This window comes from Myotis daubentonii, chromosome 6 (assembly GCF_963259705.1).
Source record: "Myotis daubentonii chromosome 6, mMyoDau2.1, whole genome shotgun sequence".
Lineage (NCBI taxonomy): Eukaryota > Metazoa > Chordata > Mammalia > Chiroptera > Vespertilionidae > Myotis > Myotis daubentonii.
In genome coordinates this window covers 96,947,350-96,964,502 of record NC_081845.1, presented here as the reverse complement: position 1 = coordinate 96,964,502, position 17,153 = coordinate 96,947,350, and the positions used below count along the sequence as shown (strand labels likewise).

The window sequence follows — 17,153 nt, the reverse complement described above, 5'->3', positions numbered from 1 at the left end:
TTCCTACCACCACTCTCCCAGCCAAGGGTCTGACTCCCAGTTCACACCCAAGTGCCGCTGTCCCTTGCCACTCAGCGAGGAGCTGCGTGCCGCCCAGAGCCCCGTCAGGATAACAGCGGACCAGAGCAGAGGACAGTGCAAACGCAGCAGGGAGCGGGGAGGAGGAAAAGGTGTCTACTACGGACCAGACCAGACCCCGTGCTCGGCATTTCTCCCGCACACCAACCCTGAGAAGTAGGTACAGGCATCCTACTGAACAGATGAGGAGACCAGGCTTAGTGTTCCACAGCAAGGACAGCACTGAGAAAAGCCAGCTCAGGTGGTCTTGTTCTGGCCGCCTGGATAAGGCTGCACAGGCTCGAGGGGCCCCGGACAGGAAGTGCTGGCCGAGGAGCAGGGCTGCCCTCGAGGGGGAGAGCCTAGTTCCAGGTTGCCACAGTTACTCTGTTTTCTCCCCAAACACAGTAATGGGGGAGGGGGCTGGCTGGACACGTGAGGTTCTTCCTCCCCCTTCAGGCCTGGGCTTGTGGCCCAGGTGGCCCCTGTCCAGTCATCTGGGCATGGAGCCCAGGCCCAGCTCACACCCTCCTGCTGACCCAGGGCACTCCTACAGGCGTCAGAGGCGCGCTGCAAGGAGCCGCTGACGGGGATCCCCACAAGTTGGGTGAGACTCGCCCCTTACCCTTTGCCCTGCTCCCCTTCCTCCTAATAGAAAGCCTTTTCTGCACCCCCGCCCCACCCCTGCCCCCGGTCCTTTTCTTTCAACCGGACCCTCAAGTCTCCGGCTCCTCCAGCTCAGGGCCAAGACCACGCTCCTCAACACCCTCCCTGCTCCCGCCCCAGCCCTTCTCCCCGGGGCCCTTTCTGGGCACAGCCCTGGCCCCAGCTCAGCTGTTTGTCCAGGAAAGTGAGGGGAGGGAGGGGAACCTGCTAGAATGCAGGGGACCCAGGGAGGCACTCACCCCAAAGGGCGTGGGCCCTGTCCTTCCTGTTTACTCAGACACATTCCAGGATCTGTGTCCTCTGGGCTGTGACACCACAGGGCATCCCTCCCCCCCACCCGCCCACAGGGCAAGGGGGTCCCGGCCTGTGACCCCACCCAGCCCACCCCATAGCCAGCTGTCTCCAGCGCTTGACTCAGGCACCCTGGCCTGGAGAAGCCTTTCCCCCAGACGCTTGTCATGAGCCAGGAAGGCAGCCACAATTCCTTTAACTCCCTCCAAGTTGTTTATTTAATAATAATAATAGTTAAAAAAAGATGCACACACACACACATAAATCCGATCTTCTTCACCACCCGTCCTTTGTACCCAGAAACAAGCTCCTAACGTAAAATGGCCTTTGTCCCGCTCTCCAACTGGAGTCCCACCTCTACCCCCAAAAGAGGAGCGAAGAGTCCAGAGCCCACCCCCCCAGCCTCACCCTCACTCAGTCCCCTCAAGAGAGAGGCAGGGGCTGCGTGTTTAGGGAAATGAGAGGAGCCCTACATTCCAAAAAGGGGCGAAGAGAGGTGAGCCCCCTCACCACCAAATAAGTGCTTAACCCCACACCCTGTCCTTCCATTACCAATTAGCCAAGCCCAGGAATCAGGAAAATAAGAAAGGGTCCCACTTGGTGACTCCTCCCCCGCCCCCTAGTCCTAAGTCCATGTGAGAGGCAGAGGTCAGGGGTGATTGAGGTAGAGGGGCCGATGGGTGGCCTGGTGGGCCTGGCCGGCTGCAGAAGCTGAGAAGGGGCCACCTGTGGCATTGCCCGGGGTGGAAGGCTGTTTTCGGAGCGAGGGGGGCACTGTGGAGGTCTTGATGTGAATCACCCTGGTGTCCATGACCTCACACTCGATCTGCATCATCTCCTCATAGTCCCCAGGGGCACCCCGCCCTGACAGGGTCTCTGTGAGAAGGGGAGTAAGAAAGAGAAGGGGGAGGCAAACAGAGAGGAGGGTGGGAAAAGCAGCAGTGGACGGGGGGAAAGGGAACGGTGACCGGGCGGGTCCAGCGCGGGAGTGAACAAGTCAGTGCAGGGGAGGGGGGAGGGGAGGAAAAGGCCATTGGCGAGTGTGAGGTCAGAGGGAGGGCATCGAGAGAAAACGGAGGTGAGGCCAGCAGGTTCCCAGCTCCCCCCTCTCCCGGCACCCCCCGCCCCGTCTTCCTCCCTTCCGTCTCCTGCATCTTGTCCTGCTCTGCACCCATTTCCTGCTTCTTCTCACCCAGGGCCTAGCATCTCTCTGAACGCCCCACCCCCCTCTGATCGCCCCTCAGCTCCTCATGCTGGATATCCCTATCAGAATGCCCCCTTCCTCAATTCCAGGACCCTCCCCACACCGGGAAGGAATTACCATTGGGGGCCATGGCGGGCATCACCAGGGACATCTTGGGCCGAGAGGTCTTATTGTGGCTGATGGCTGGGAGCAGCAGGTGGTCCTGGGAAACACAGGGGCCAGGCCCGGAGGGTGAAGGTGCTGCTCTCCGGCCTTGACCTGAACACACACTGCTGGGACCCCAGGGGGGTGGGGATGGGGATGGGTCGGAAGGAGGCGCTCACCCGCCGGAAGGAGACAACATAAAATGTGTCTTCCCGTCGGTCAATTGCATCCAGGAACTCTGGCTGTGAACGGTCCGGGTGGCGGTATAGCTGCAGCTGGCCCACAGAATCCCTAGGCAGGTGGGAAAACAGGATTTGGAACTGGGGGAAAAAAGACAGGAGACCCCGGTAGGTGAGGGAGGCGTAAGGCCACTGGTGGCAGTGGTGACAGCGCAGGCCAGCTCTTGGGGGTATAGCTCTTCAGAATGGAACCCCACTTCATAAGGAAGCACAGCCCCCAGACTCACCTTTCTGGGGGCCCGGGGGGCTGAGTGGGGACTGCCTTAACTGGAGGCAACTTCTTCCGTCGCTGAGACTTCTGGAAGGAGAAGTGTCTAAGGATTTGAAGAGGGTGAAGGGAGCAGGGAGAGAGAGACGCCCCGGAAGCTGGTACCAGCTCACACCCACCCTGCCACTTCCTCAGCACTCCCTCAAACCTCCACAAGGACATGTCCCTCAGAACCCAGGACACACAGCCCTGCCCACCTGTCTCTCCTGGGCCCTGCGGGGCACCTTCCGCCGGCCTCTCTGGTGGCGCTGCACCCAGCCGCTCAGCTCATCAGCAAGCCTGGGAAGTGGAGCAGGAAGGAGAGACGGGGCTCCAGAACACATCACATGATCGGCAGGGGAGGTGCCCCAGCCCTGGGCCCCCCGCACCTGAGGGACTCGGTTCGGTTGAAGTGCCGGCAGTCCGAGGAGAGGAAGAGCTGGTCCAGGCCTGGCAGCAGCAGCTCCGCGGCGCCCCCGGGGAGCGCCGTCAGGTTCCTGGAGTGCGGCAGGGAGGAGGCAGTGGTCGCAGCTGCCCAGTCCGCCACCAGAGGCGGCCCTGATGGCGGAGCACCTGTGGCTTCCCTCAAAAAGCAAAGGTGAACTTGGGGAAGAAGACACCCCCGAAAGTAAGAGGGCTCACCTGAAACTCGGCCGGCCCTCGAGGCTGGGCTGGGGCTCCTGGGGGCCCTGGGAGGGGTCCTGGAGGGACTGGACTCCAAGGGCGGGCAGCTGCGCGGAGAACTCCAGCAGGTGTCTCCGGGGCCGAGGCTCCTCTCCGCTCATGCTCATCCGAGGAGAGACGGGAGCCGGAGGGGGCTCACCGATGCTGTGAGCGGGGAGGACAGGGCGCGGGGAGAAGTCCAGCTTACCGAGGGCAGGTGAGGGCAAGCGCTGCTATCCATGACTGACGCCCTTCACCAGCGAGATGGAATGAGAACAGTCCCTACGCCATGGGGCCAGGAAACGAGAGAAAAGGAGCGGCCTAACCTAGAGCCCAGATCTCGGGAAACACCTGCGTCTGTTTTCGTCACCGCTGTCAGCACCACTGCCCAGCACTGCCATTCGTCAGATTAACGACAGCTAGAAGGGAGCGCTGGGCACATCCTGCCCCCGGACACCACGGCTGTCTCTGAGTGGGGCGATGGGGGGAGGGCGCCACAGCAGCAACCAGGTGGCCGGGGGTGAGGGGGGGGGCTCCATTCCGAAGGTTCTGGGGAGCAAGGAGGGTCTCACCTGACAGGCCCGAAGTTGAAGGCAATGAAGAGAAGGAAGACCACGATGCAGACCACCTTCCTGTTCCCAGACCCTAACTTGAGTTCGCTGTTCTGAGGCGCAGAGGAGAGACAGAGGAGGGTGAGTCCCCCCAAGGGGCCTGTATTTCATCCCCCAAGGACAGAAGTCTCACCTCAGTCCACAGGGCCTCCAGCCGCCGCCGGAGGGCAGCGTTCTCCCGGCGCAGCTGCTGGTTGTCCGCCAGCACGGCCTGCAGCCGCGCCTCCAGCCCCTGCAGGTACTCCTTCTTCTTCCTCCGGGACTGGCAAGCCGACTCCCGGTTCTTGATCATTCGCTGCTGCCGCTTCAGCAGCTTCGCCTAGGCACCCAGAGGGTCCACAGAGAATGAGAGAGAGGAGGGGAGGGGAGGGGAGGGGAGGGAACCGAACCCCTGGCCCCCAATCCAGGGGCTGCTCTCCTGACCTGACCTACAGCACCAGAGAGGGGGGCTCTCCTCTATGAAACACCCTGCTCCTGCTCCTCAGAGCGGAGAGAAGTCAGACTTAGAAAGGGCGTCCTCTACCCGGTCCCCGCGGAAGCTCGGTCCCTCTCCTTGGTGGCTGCTTCTCCTCACAAGTCTCCTTTTTAGGCCCCAAGTGAACCTTGCTAACTGGTTTCCCAGGAGGAAGAGCCTGCCTCTGATAACAAACCTAAGGATCCTGAAACTACAGAGCTGATACTCACACATAAGCAGGAGTCCACTCTGACCTTCCGGATCATCTTAAGGGTCTGCTTCCTCACTTTCTGCTCTCTCCTCATTCCAGTTCTCTCCCGTGACAGACCCTCCTCTTCAGTTCCCATTACCAGCCCTGCCCCCCGCTCCCCAGGACGTACGTCCACTTCAGGTGGGCAGGCGCTCCCAGGCATAGGAGCTGGAACGATGCTCTTCCTCTCAGGCCGAGGAGCAGGGGGGGCTGGCCCCTCAGGCTGGACTCGAATAGCACCTTGGATAAGGACAACTGGGGACACTGCGGCAAGTGAGCAGGAGAAAGAGGTCAGAGAGCTGTGGGTCAGGCGGGGACGGTGCCCACACTTGAGCACCCAAGGGCTCAGTGGCTATGAGCTCCCTTAGGTCAGTCAGCAGACGCAGTACCTGGGGGTGGCTGGGCAAGGGGCTGCAGAAGGACGGCGGTGCTGGGGGGCACCGCGCTGGGCGGCACTGGGACCGTGGTTATCACCACAGGTTTCGGCTGCAGTGGTGGCTTCCGGGCAGGCAGGGCTTTGCCTGAAGGAGGGTGGAAGGAAGGAAGGAATGTCAGGACTGCAGGCCTTTGGCCAGAGACCCAGTGTCAGGAGGCCCCATTACCTGAGGAGCCCTCGGGGGGTGGGCCCATGCTGATCTGGACAGCTCCAAGTGGCGGGCCAGGGACATCCCGTAGGAGACACCCTTGAGGGGCTGGGGACTCGGTCTTCACTTCCAGTGCCTCCTTTCCTACCAAAGCCTACGGAGGCATTCCGGAAAATGCGTGTCAGGAGTGTCAAGGAGAGGAGCTGAGGAAGAAAAGCTCTCCTCCCTCGGAGAGCGAGGAAGAGGGAGCTCACTGCAGTGCCCGAGGGGGCACGCTGATGCTCACCTGGCTGGGGGGCTCTGTGGAGGGCAGGGACGCCTCCGAGTTGATGGAGGGAGGAGAGACGGGCTCTGTCTTCGTCTGGACCCCTGTGGGTGGCGGGCGAGACAAAGAGCTGGAGATCAGCCAAACACTGAAGGAGAAGAAAGTTAAGATGGGGAAACGGGGACAGGGTCATTTCCCCTGGCACCCACAGAGAAAGCTGCTCTGGCCCTAGGCAGGCAATCGGAGGCGCGGGTGCCCTGGGGCTGCTGGCTGCAGGCGCTCCTCCCGCCTCCGCCCAGCACTGCGCTCCGCGGGGCTCCTTCCTCTTCCCACCACCGCGGTTTCCTCAGGGCCATCCCTGCCCTCCCGCTGTCCCTGTCTCCCTCACAGGCCCGGTCCCTTCATGCAGAGGCCCAAGCAGCAAGAGACGCAGCATTCCTACGGGCCCACGCTCCTGTCTGCCTGGATTCTCATCTCTCCCTGGCCGAATGCTAGCACACAGCTCCATGCTGACCGCCGCCAAGCCTCAATCTCTGCCCACGACGGCCCCCCGTGCCCTGACCCTGATGCCCAAGCTCCTTGCTCGTCACTTCCATTCTCATGCCCCACCATTTACACAAATTCAACTGGACTTACACAAAGCTCACTGCTTGTCCTTTCGCACAAATTCCCTCCCTACGTCTGGCAGCCTCCCAGACACCACATCACCAAGCCACAGTCACGGCTGCGCCTTCGGGGCCTGTTAAATCTGTAAGGCCCGCCGATTGCCCCCGGAGGTGAACTGAAACCCTCCCAAGGGCCAGAGGCAGCCCAAGGTCACCAGTGTGCTACCACCTCTGGTCCATACCACTCACTTTGGTACTTAATTATATGATCACTAATATTTCTAATCTAAATTTTAAAATCAATTTCTATTCTTGAATAGGCAATACAGTCATGTGATAAAAGATTCCCAGAGGAACAAAGGGGAATTCAGTGACAAGTGACGCTCCTTCCCTTCCTTGTCCACCAGCCACTCAGAACCCACCCTCGGAGGTACCCACTAGCTGAGCTACTAACCATCTGTTATAACCCTCAGGAGGCCCTCCGAAGGCAAGGACCATGCCTTACGTCTCATGTCTATCAAAGTGACGAGTAAAGTACAAGTCAAAAAACACAAGTTGTCCTAACCGCTTTGGCTCAGTGGATAGAGCGTCGGCCTGTGGACTGAAGGGTCCCCGGTTCGATTCTGGTCAAGGGCATGTACCTGGGTTGGAGGCACATCCCCATTAGGGAGTGTGCAGGAGGCAGCTGATTGATGTTTCTAACTCTCTAATCCCTCTCCCTTCCCCTCTGTAAAAAATCAATAAAATATACTTAAAAAAACAAACACAAAAAAACACAAGTCGTAGGGGAGAATCTGACTCCAGTAACACTACTGTTTGTAAAGTCATCAACAATGTTTTTGCTGTTCAAGGCTTTTCGATCTTTACTTTGTCCTCTTTGCAACTTTTAATAGTGTGCTGGATACAATGTTTGTTCCTCCAAATCCTCCCTCCATCTTTCCCTGCCCCATGAATCCCAGGAGGAAACATGAGTGGATTCCATTACCGGCTCCCTTGCCCTCTTGCTTCTGGTTGGGAGGCAGTGCCAGGAAACCCTGAAGGCACTTTGAGCTGAACATTCAGCCTGGCCAAGCCTGGATTCCTCATGCCCCCTGAGCAGAGGGCTCCTGCTCTCACACCGCTATCCAGGGGACAGCACCATCACCCGCTGGACAGCTGCCCAGCCAGAAGCCCAGGCTTCCTCTTCGACCCCTGCTCAATGCCCAGGAGGTCACTGCAGCTCATCCATTCTACTTTATTCTTTTTGCTTTCTTCTCGGCATCCAAATACCTTACTTGATTAACTGCGGGAGCCTCTTCCTTGGTTCTCTACCTCCGGCCTCTAGTCCCGCCTCTGCAGTCCATTCTCTACTCTGCCACCAGAGCTGTCTCCTAGGCAGACCGCGCTCCTGCCTGATTCTTCAGAGCTTCCCAACTGCCCACAGGACACCAACTGAGAGTCCTTCAGCAGGGTCCCCCCCCCCCCCCCGGCCCTACAACCTCTACGGCGCCTTGCCATCCCCACTCCCTGCTCATATCCATCTAAAGACACACGTGCCCGCTCCCTCAGTCCCCTCTGGCTAATTGCCATGCGTCCTTCCCAGCTCAGCCAGGAAGCCCTCCTCTGCAGCACATCCTGACAGAGCCCCGCGGGCGAAGGGCCCAGCGCTCCGAGAGCGACACCACAGCGGGCACACGCCACAGCGGGCACACCGGTGTGCACTGCTACTCGTCTTCCACCCCCACCACTCTACAGGAGTCTCCTGGCAGCGTGCCGGTCGTCTTTGTCATCTTTGCATCCCCAGCACCCTGTCCAGTACCTGGTATGAGTAGGTGCTCAATAAATGTTTACTGAATAAACACAGAAGGGTACCTAAACTTGGTAACACTTAAGAACAGCACAAATAATGTTGGTTATAGGATCTAGGAGTTGGGTCTATATTCCAATTTTTCTGTATGTTTAGGATTTTTTATAATAAAACGTTAGAGTGAAAAAAATAATATAAATAATTATGCCATAAACTGTCCAAAGTCTTTAAAACATGCAAAGCAACAGGAAGTTAAATCACACAGCAGAATACTAGGAACAAGAAAAAGAAAGAAAAATCACACCCATCTCGTCAGTGCTGCCCTTGCTATGGTTTCCTAAAATTCTCCCTGCCACTCCCGGCCTTTCTCCTGATTATCTGTCATTTCCGCCCACCCTTTCCTCCTTGTCCTGTCCCCCCACCACACATGCCCGTCCTCCCTGGTAAAGCCTGGCGGGGGGGGGCTGTGAGTACCTGAGGGGTCATCAGTGGTGGGACCCACATTGATCTGGACCGTTTCACTCGGGGATGTTGGATCATCTCCCAGCAGGCAGAGCGGTGGTGCCAAGGACTCTATCTTCACAACCAGCACCTCCCCTACACCAGGGGCCTGGGTGAAAGGGGGGGGGGGGGCGCAGAAAGAAGGAAACAAAAAAGGGGAAGTGTTGAGAGTAAGAGCAGAACAAAGGCTTACAGCTCACGAACACCTATGCTCTGACGCTCGATTTGAATGGCACGGCAGCTCCCTAAGCCCGGTTCTCTCCTGCCTGACTCCAGGGAGGGTGACGGCATCTCCTGGTTTCAAATACTTAGAGGGGAACCTGGGCAGGAAGTTCCGGAAGTCCCCGCCGGCACGCTGCCACGCACCTCTATGCATTAAAAGGTTCCCCTTTCCCTGGCCAGTGTGGCTCAGTGGACAGAGCGTGGGCCTGCGGAGGTAAGGGTCCCCGGTTCGATTCCAGTCAGGGCACGTGCCTGGGCTGCGGGCTCGATCCCCGGTGTGGGGCGTGCAGGAGGCAGCGATCAGTGATTCTCTCTCATCACTGATGTTTCTATCTCGCTCTCCCTCTCCCTCCTTCTCTGGAATCAATACATATATATACATATATATATTACAGCAAGGGAGAATGTGAAGATTGACAGGGAGGGAGAGAAGGCCCCACCCCACACACGTCCCCCTCAGCACCTAGGGCCCGGGACGAGCCCTCGCCAGCCCAGTGGGGGTTCTCACCCGGGGGGAGGGCTCCGTGGAAAGGCCCGAGGACTCGGAGCTGAGAGAGGAGGAGGAGCAGGGAGAGGACGGCTCAGACTTCACCTGCAGATCTGGAGGAAGAGGGGGTAGGAAATGACCAGGAGGCGGAGCCCGAGAAGAGTCCACAAAGTGTCCACGGACGCGTGGGCGAGGGCCCCCCGCTGGGCAAGGCGGGAGGAACACCGGCGGGGTGTCGGGTGTGAGGACCCGGGGAAGAGGAGGCCGCTGAGGGTGGAGGAGTCACATGGTCTCCTACCTGGAAAGAGAGGCAGGGGGTCCCACGGGGGCTCGGGGGGGCTGACATCCATCCCCACGTCCAGCATGCCGCTGCCGAACTGAAGGGGGGTATGGGGGGGGCTGTGAGAAACGGCTGGGGCCGAGCCCGGGCTCCGGGGCCGCCGCCACCCACCGGGGCGGGTGCTGGGGGCAATACCGGGTCATCCTGCTCTGGGCAGCGGAAGAGCTGCGCCGGCTCCTCGGCCACCTGCTCCAGGCCGGCGTACAGCGTGCAGTCTGCAAGAGGCGCGGCGTCGGCGGGCGCGGGGGCGGGGGTGTGGCGGGGGCGCGGCGGGGGCGCGGCGGGGGCGCGGCGGGGGCGCGGCGGGGGGCGGGGGGCGAGGCGGGCGGCGTCCAGCCGCACTGGGCCCGCCGGCCGGACCCGCCGCCCGCCCCCTAGGAAGGCGATACCGCCGAACGCCAGCTCCTCCTCCCCGACCCCGGACCAGCTCGGCGCTCCCGCAGCGAGCAGCGACCTCCCCAGCTCCCGCGCCCCCAAGCACCGCCGGACCCCCGCTCCGCCCTCCTTCGGAAGGTGGGTTCCGTCCTGGCCCGGCCTCCCCTCTGGGGCTCGCTTCCTCGCGGCGTGCCCAGGGCACCGCCGCCGCAGCCCTCCCCGCCGCCAGGCCGCCCTCCACGCACCCCAGTCCTCCGGGCCCAGCAGGTTGTCGGTGAAAAACCGCGTCGGGTCCGCGATCTCGCTGAGGAGCATTAGCTCCGCCATCTTTCCCCCGCCCCCCAACCACGAGCCGGGTCCGAGGCCCGCCTCTCTCCTCAGCAACTAAGGAGTTGACTCTTCAAAAAAGGGGGCGGTCCCGGAAGCTATTCTGACCAGTAAGACAGCTGGGTGCTGAGCACAGGCCTCCGAGGAAGAGGCGGCCCCACAGGCCGGGCCAATGGGAGCTCGGCGGGACCGGCCTAGCACCTGCGCATGCGCGGAAGGGGACCCAGCGCGAAAGCGCCTGGGAGGTGTAGTTTCCAGGGTTTAAAAGTCCCCCGGCTCCCGCGGACTGTACTAAATTTAGAACTTCGCTTCTACTCCTCTTCGGAAATGGGTAAGCCCCCTAAAATATAGTGCACGTGGCCATGGCTTTTTATGGTAAAAAAAAGGGAAAGAGGTGCACTGAGACCACTGCCACCTCCCTTAGGAAGGCAAACACTGGGAATGGGATATGGGCTGAAACCCTCCCTCAGGGCCCACGCCCCCAGATCTCACAGCACAGACCACGATTCACAGGTTTCTGTCCCTTTTAAGGGTTAACTTTTAATCAGCCAAACATCTTGCGGAGACCCTGAGCCAGTCCTGCATCTTGTTTCTTCCCCTGAAAGAGCACCTTTCCCAGCTCCTCCTGGGCTGCCCGGTTTTTTGGATCGACTGCCAGCACCTTCTTGAGGTCAGCAGTTGCTTTTTCCAGGTTTCCAAGGGCAGCCTGAGCAACCCCCCTTCGGTACAAGGCCTTCACATGCCCAGGCTCCCGCTCCAGCACCCGGTCACAGCTCTGGGCGGCCAGGTGGGGCTGTCCCAGCAGCAACTGACAGGCAGCCAGGTTGGCATGAAGGACAGTGCGCTCTGGAGAGCCAGGTGGAGGTAAAGTCAGCAGCAGCCGAAGAGCCCGTCCGTAGCATCGGGCAGCCCCTTCTGGGTCCCCAGCTCGAAATAACTCTGTTCCCCGCGCACGTTCTTGCCTAGCCAGGGCCTCCTTCTCGCTGGCCTCCAGCTCCCAGGAGTCCTGGCCCTGAGTGAAGGAAGCCAGTGTGAGCCGGACAGGAGGTCCCGAGTGCCCAGGGAGCTGCAGCTCCGCCTCCTCACCCTGACACATGGACTCCAAACATTTCTCCGTGAGCTCCCCCCAGGTCCCCTCCCTCCACGAGCCTAAGCCCATAGTTAGCTCTGTCCAGCCCTCTGGCAGCCCTGACCCAAAAGGAAACCCAAAAGCCAGTACGCGGCAGCGGGAGCCCAGCTTGGGTTTGTCCAAGCCGTGGCCACGGATCACGATCTTCTTGACAAAGCTCCCATCCGGACAGTCCCAGAGATCCGGAGCGCGGAGCGGCTCTGGCATCTCACCAGCCGATCCACGGGGCTTCTCGGCGTCTCCTTCGAGCGCAGCAGCCAGCTTTCCAGCCCCTGGAGGAACCTCTAGAAGTTGGCTGGGAGCTGGGCTCATTCTCAGCTCGAGAACTCCAGGCTCTTGGGGCTGCTGCCTAGTTTGAGCAGTTGGATGAAGGCTCTTCTTGGGGTTCCCTCCGCATTGTTGTTGCGGTTCAGAGGTGCTTTCCTCTCCCACTGGATTGATTGGTAGCGTCTCCATTTCGCTGTCTGCTCCCCTCCCCCGTGGGTAAACAGTTTGGATCGGAAAGAGATGGACCAGATTCAGGTCAGACCTGAAAAATAATCAAAACAATGCTAACGGCAGATTCTTATTTAGACTCCTTTCCTGTCCTTCCGGGACCTGGGCCTCAAAGTTCTTGTTTCCTCCAAAAATCCCTGTGGGGCTCCAGCCTGGGTTCCACGCAGAATCCGGAACTACAAAGTCCACAAATCCCTGCGGCCCTGTGGCCACCCCAACGAGGGAAACCGATCGAGTCCAAAGGTCCTTGGGCGGCCGAAGCGTCCCGCCGGGTGGCGCTGCCGGATCACTCGGGTCACCTGCGCTTCCGACGCTACGGGCTCACTGAGTGCTGTCCTCCGCGTCCTGCCGCAGGCGGAGAGCCGGCCGGGCCAGGGCCGAGGCAGGAACCTACAGCTAACCTGAGCCCGCGCGGCGGCGAGTCCGGTGACGCCGCGCCCAGAGGGCGAGCAGCCAGCCTTCTCCCGCCTCCCGATTGGCTGCCAGCAGTCGGGCCCACCCCCGCTCCCGGGAGCTCCAGGCCTTAGCAGCCGAACTGGGCCCGTCGAACCCAATCGGGCACGGCCGGTGGCCGGCCAGAAGCCCCGCGCTGGCGGGTAGGGGCGGATGCGGGAGAAGGGGCGGTTCGTGGCAGCGGCGGCAGACCAGCGCCCTCTCTTCCGGCGACCTCAAGCCCTGCGCGGTTGATTTTGTCCCCTTGTTCGGGGCTGCCCGGCAGAGGCCACCTTGCGCTCCTTGCCCGCGCTGTCCAGGCGCTCCAAGAGAATCCTCAGGCCCCTTCCCCGTCCGGCCCTCCTCCCTCATATTCATCATGGCCTTCAAGCTCGCCCTCCTCAAGAAATCTTAGTGCTTTTCAAATTGTGATGTTCATAGAAAGCACCTGGGGAACTTTAATTTCAGGTTCTGCTTTAGGAAGTCTGGGAAGGGGCCTGCAATTCTGCATTTCTAACAAGCACTTGGGCGCAGCTGCTACTGGTCCACGGACCACACTTTGTTTTTAAAAAATATATTTGTTATTGATTCAGAGGAAGAGAGAGAGAAATATCAGTGAGAGAGAATCACTGATCAGCTGCCTCCTGCGTGCCCCACACCGGGATCAAGGCCACCACCTGGGCAAGTGCCCTGATGGGGAATCAGACCGTGACCTCCTGGTTCATAGGTGGACGTGCAACCATTGAGCCACACCAGCTGGGCCACGGGCCACACTTTGAATAGCATGATTCTAGAATAACCTCACCCCATTCCCTTCATCCCTTGCTCCGTGCCCCTTTAGTGTGTCCTATATCTTGTACATATAACTAGTATAACCTGCTCCACTGGGTGTATCAGTGGAAAACTGGGCCTCTTCCTCCTAATAGAAGATGTAGGTCCCTTTGTGGTTCAGCCTTGCTTGTCCAGCATCCTGCACGGTTGGGCCACCAGAGCTCTTCAGGAAAGGAGAGTTGCACTTCCATACCTCACCTTGGCCCGTTTACTTGCTTTTTAACACCTACCATTGTGCATGTCTACAAGGACCATGCCAGGACAGTCAGGAGGGAAAACTTTCGTCATTATCCACAGGTGTGACTCAAAACCGTCCACTTCCTGTTTTGTGTTGAAACTCACTAACCTAGACTTTTTTTTCAAGTTTTATTCCTGGGTTCTGTGCCAGAGTGACCTTAGTACATTGTACACTGCCACCTCCTTCCCTCTATGGCTACATACTCTTGATTCTTGGAATCCCTGGGCTCTTGTTGAAAATTAATCTATCTTTTCTTCCTCCCTCTTCCTCTTTCCATTTCAGAGACTTCTGGGAAAGACAGGAAGTCTAGAATGAGTCACAAAAGGTTTTATTAGGTCATAATCCCTGTACAAAGGTTGCTAATTTGTGGTATGTGTGCCTTAATTGAGAGGGCCACTCCAATGACCCTTCAAAGATCAGCTTCTTTCAATAAAAAGAAACTATACTCTCCTATAAATGTGTTGCTTTGTAATGTTCTCTTATTGGTATATGTGTGTATATATTTATCAAGCACCTGCTGTGTTCCAGGCAGCATGCTAAGAACTGGGGATGGATACCTAGGTGAATGAGCCAGACACAGTCCTGCTCTCATGGAATGTAAGTCTGGCCAAGGAGAAGAAGGATGAGGTGCTATGAGAGTAAATGAGGGATGAGGGAATATTCCTTGAAGGTGAGACATTTTTACTGGCATCTAAAGAATTAGTTATTTTTCTAAAGCCTGAACAGAGAGAATAAAAATGACAGTGCTCCCAGGACCAAAATTAATTACAACTAAAATACAAAAAGCATCCTGAACAATCAAGGATAGCTGGAGAGCATCCTGATAACCAAGGATGGAAAGTGGAGACAACATAGAGACTGGTAGGAAGGGTGGAGGCATGAAGGGGCTGGATGGGCTCCCACAAACATAACTGAAGTTCTGGAGAGATATCTCAGCTGTGGGGGTTGCCACTGAGAACTCAGGGGTCTAATCCCCAAGCTGGGCCCCAGGCAAAGAACGCCAGAACTGAGAAAAGTGCCCACATGACATCTGGCTGTGAAAGGCAGCAGGGTTGCTGTCTGCCAGGGATAGGCAGCTGGAAAATTCAGGTACCCACTTAAAGGGCCAATGCACAAAATCCCTGTGGAGCCACTCACCTTGTGCTCCGGCAGAGGGAGGGCAGAGTGGACTGGAGCTGTGAGCAGAAGCCAGGGTTGGGGGCTCTGTGGTTAGAGCTCAGAAGGCAAACACCCCAGTTTCTTGTGCTGAGTCATTCCCTCATGCTGCGGAGGTCATCTTTCTCAGGCAGACATTTGCTATACCGGTGGTTTCGACAGTTGACCCACCCTATTGGAAAACACTTTGCTTCATGCTGTGGAGTTTCTGAGGCTCATTAAGAGACTGAGAATGACTATTAGCCTCTCGGCAGAAGCAATTGCCCCATCCTGTTGAAAAGATAGTACACACTAAAGGGGCATGGAGCAAGGGATGAAGGGAATGGGGTGAGGTTATTCTAGAATCATGCTATTCAAAGTGTGGCCCGTGGCCTAGCTGGTGTGGTTCAATGGTTGCACGTCCACCTATGAACCAGGAGGTCACGGTCTGATTCCCCATCAGGGCACTTGCCCAGGTGGTGGGCTTAAGGGAGCTGTGGGACAATATGAAATGTAACAATATTCGTACAGTAACCATGCCAGAAGAGGCAGAAAGGGAGCAAAAGATAGAGAACATGTATGAGGAAATAATGGCAGAGAACATCCCTAACCAAGTGAAGGAAAAAGTCACAAAAAAAAGTTTAGGAGGCACAGAGAACCCCAAACAAGAAGAACCCAAACAGGCCCACACCCAGACACATCATAATTAAAATGCCAAAAATTAAAGACAAAGAGAGACTCTTAAAGGCAGCAAGAGAAAGGCAAACTGTTACCTACAAAGGAGCTCCCATAAGGCTAAAATTCATCAGAAATTCTACAGGACAGAAGGGAATGGTATGAAGTACTCAAGGTAAGGGAAACCAAGGATCTGAAACCAAGATATACCCAACAAGGCTTTCATTCAAAATAGATAGTGAAATAGCTCCCCAGACCCCAAAAAAAGGCTAAAGGAGTTCATCACCACCAATCCAGCACTACAAGAAATGTTAAAGGGACTGCTGTAATGAGAAGAAAAAATAGAGAAACCTAGGCATACAGAATCAAAATGGCAATAAATAAGTACTTACCAATAATAACCTTAAATGTAAGTGAACTAAATGCTCCTATCAGAAGACATAGAGTAGCTGAATAGATACAACAACACAACCCACCTATATGCTGTCTACAAGAGAGCCATCTCAGAACAAAAGACTCACACAGGGTGAGAGTGAAGGGATGGAAAAAATTTTCCATGGAAATGGAAAAGAAAAAAAAGCTGGGGTAGCAATACTCATATCTGACAAAATAGACTTCAAAATGAAGGCCATCTCAAGAGGCAACAAAGGTCACTACATAATACTAAAGGGACTGATCCAACAAGAGGATATAACCTTGGTAAACATATATGTTCCAATATAGGAACACCTAAATATATAAAAAAACTTTTAGAGGACTTTAAGGGAGAGATCAACAACAATACAGTCATAGTAAGGGACTTTAACACCCTGCTGACTTCACTGGATAGCTCTTCCAGACAAAAAATTACCATGTATCACATGGTTTTAATGGATATTTATAGAACATTTCATCACAAAGCTGCAGCATATACATTCTTCTCAAGTGCACATGGGTCATTCACAAAGATAGACCACATGTTAGGACAGAGAATAAGTCTCTACAAGTTCAAGAAGATTGAAATCATATCAAGCATCTTCTCAGATAATAATGGAATGAAATTAGAAAACACCCTAAAATATTCAAACACATGGATGCTGAATAACATGTTATTAAACAATGACTGGGCTACTAATGAGATCAAGAAAGATATAAAAAACTTCCTGGAAACAAATGAAAATGAACATACAACAACCTAAAGTCTCTAGGACACAGCAAAAACAGTCCTGAGAGGGAAATTCATAACAATACAGGCATACTTCAAAAAAAACAAGAAAAATTAATAATAAATGATTTAAGCTTACAACTTAAAGAATTAGAAAGAGAACAAGAAAGGGCCAGAGTAAGTAGAAGGAAGGAAATAATAAAAATTAAAGCAGAAATAAATGACACAGAGACTTAAAAAATAATGCAAAAAAGTCAATGAAACCAAGATCTGGTTCTTTGAAAGGATAAGCAACATTGATGAACCTTTAGCCAGACTCATCAAGAAACAAAAAGAGAGGGCCCAAATAAATAAAATCAGAAACACAAGATGATAAGTAACCACTGACACCACAGAAATACAAAGGATTGGAAGAAAATACTATGAACAACTATATGCCACCAAACTGGACAATGTGGATGAAATGGACAGATTCCTAGAAAAATACAATCTCCCAAAACTAAATCAGGAAGAATCAGAAAACCTGAATAGGCCAATAACAACTGAGGAAATAGAAGAAGTAAAAGCAAAAACAAAAACAAAACAAAACAAAAAACTCCCAGCAAACAAAAGTGGGGTCTGAATGGCTTCACGGGGAGTTTTACCAAACATTTAAAGAAGAACATCTATACTCCTCAAACTATTCCAAAAAATCCAAGAGGAAGGAACACTTCCAAGATCTTTTCATGAAGCCCTCATTATCTTAATTCCAAAACCA

General features: G+C 55.8%; 2 protein-coding genes across 2 annotated transcripts; both read right to left on the bottom strand.

Annotated features, from left to right (window-relative positions):
* Nucleotides 1-1,204: 1,204 nt before the first annotated feature.
* ATF6B (activating transcription factor 6 beta) lies at nucleotides 1,205-10,392 on the bottom strand. The gene is made up of 18 exons (XM_059702378.1): nucleotides 10,237-10,392; nucleotides 9,752-9,831; nucleotides 9,575-9,653; nucleotides 9,298-9,389; nucleotides 8,541-8,676; nucleotides 5,697-5,779; nucleotides 5,429-5,564; nucleotides 5,216-5,347; nucleotides 4,957-5,090; nucleotides 4,256-4,441; nucleotides 4,084-4,175; nucleotides 3,491-3,676; nucleotides 3,238-3,345; nucleotides 3,067-3,148; nucleotides 2,829-2,899; nucleotides 2,542-2,653; nucleotides 2,336-2,420; nucleotides 1,205-1,890 (listed from the first exon to the last, which is right to left on the bottom strand). Exons 1-18 carry the CDS (start codon nucleotides 10,316-10,318, stop codon nucleotides 1,664-1,666), a joined length of 2,103 nt encoding a protein of 700 aa, XP_059558361.1. The 5' UTR covers nucleotides 10,319-10,392; the 3' UTR covers nucleotides 1,205-1,663.
* Nucleotides 10,393-10,824: 432 nt separating this feature from the next.
* Nucleotides 10,825-12,956, bottom strand: FKBPL (FKBP prolyl isomerase like). Its single transcript, XM_059702399.1, has one exon. It carries the CDS (start codon nucleotides 11,901-11,903, stop codon nucleotides 10,863-10,865), a length of 1,041 nt encoding a protein of 346 aa, XP_059558382.1. The 5' UTR covers nucleotides 11,904-12,956; the 3' UTR covers nucleotides 10,825-10,862.
* Between the last annotated feature and the right edge of the window lie 4,197 nt (nucleotides 12,957-17,153).

What these genes read in the sequence shown, in the direction of transcription:
- ATF6B (XM_059702378.1), bottom strand. Translation starts at nt 10,318, where the DNA reads ATGGCGGAGCTAATGCTCCTCAGCGAGATCGCGGACCCGACGCGGTTT. An exon ending in CCACGGAGCCCTCCCCCCGG is followed by an intron (nt 8,677 to 9,297) that starts GTGAGAACCCCC and finishes CCTTTCACCCAG; the next exon opens with GCCCCTGGTGTAGGGGAGGT. An exon ending in TTCAACTTCGGGCCTGTCAG is followed by an intron (nt 3,677 to 4,083) that starts GTGAGACCCTCC and finishes CCCCGCTCACAG; the next exon opens with CATCGGTGAGCCCCCTCCGG.
- FKBPL (XM_059702399.1), bottom strand. Translation starts at nt 11,903, where the DNA reads ATGGAGACGCTACCAATCAATCCAGTGGGAGAGGAAAGCACCTCTGAA.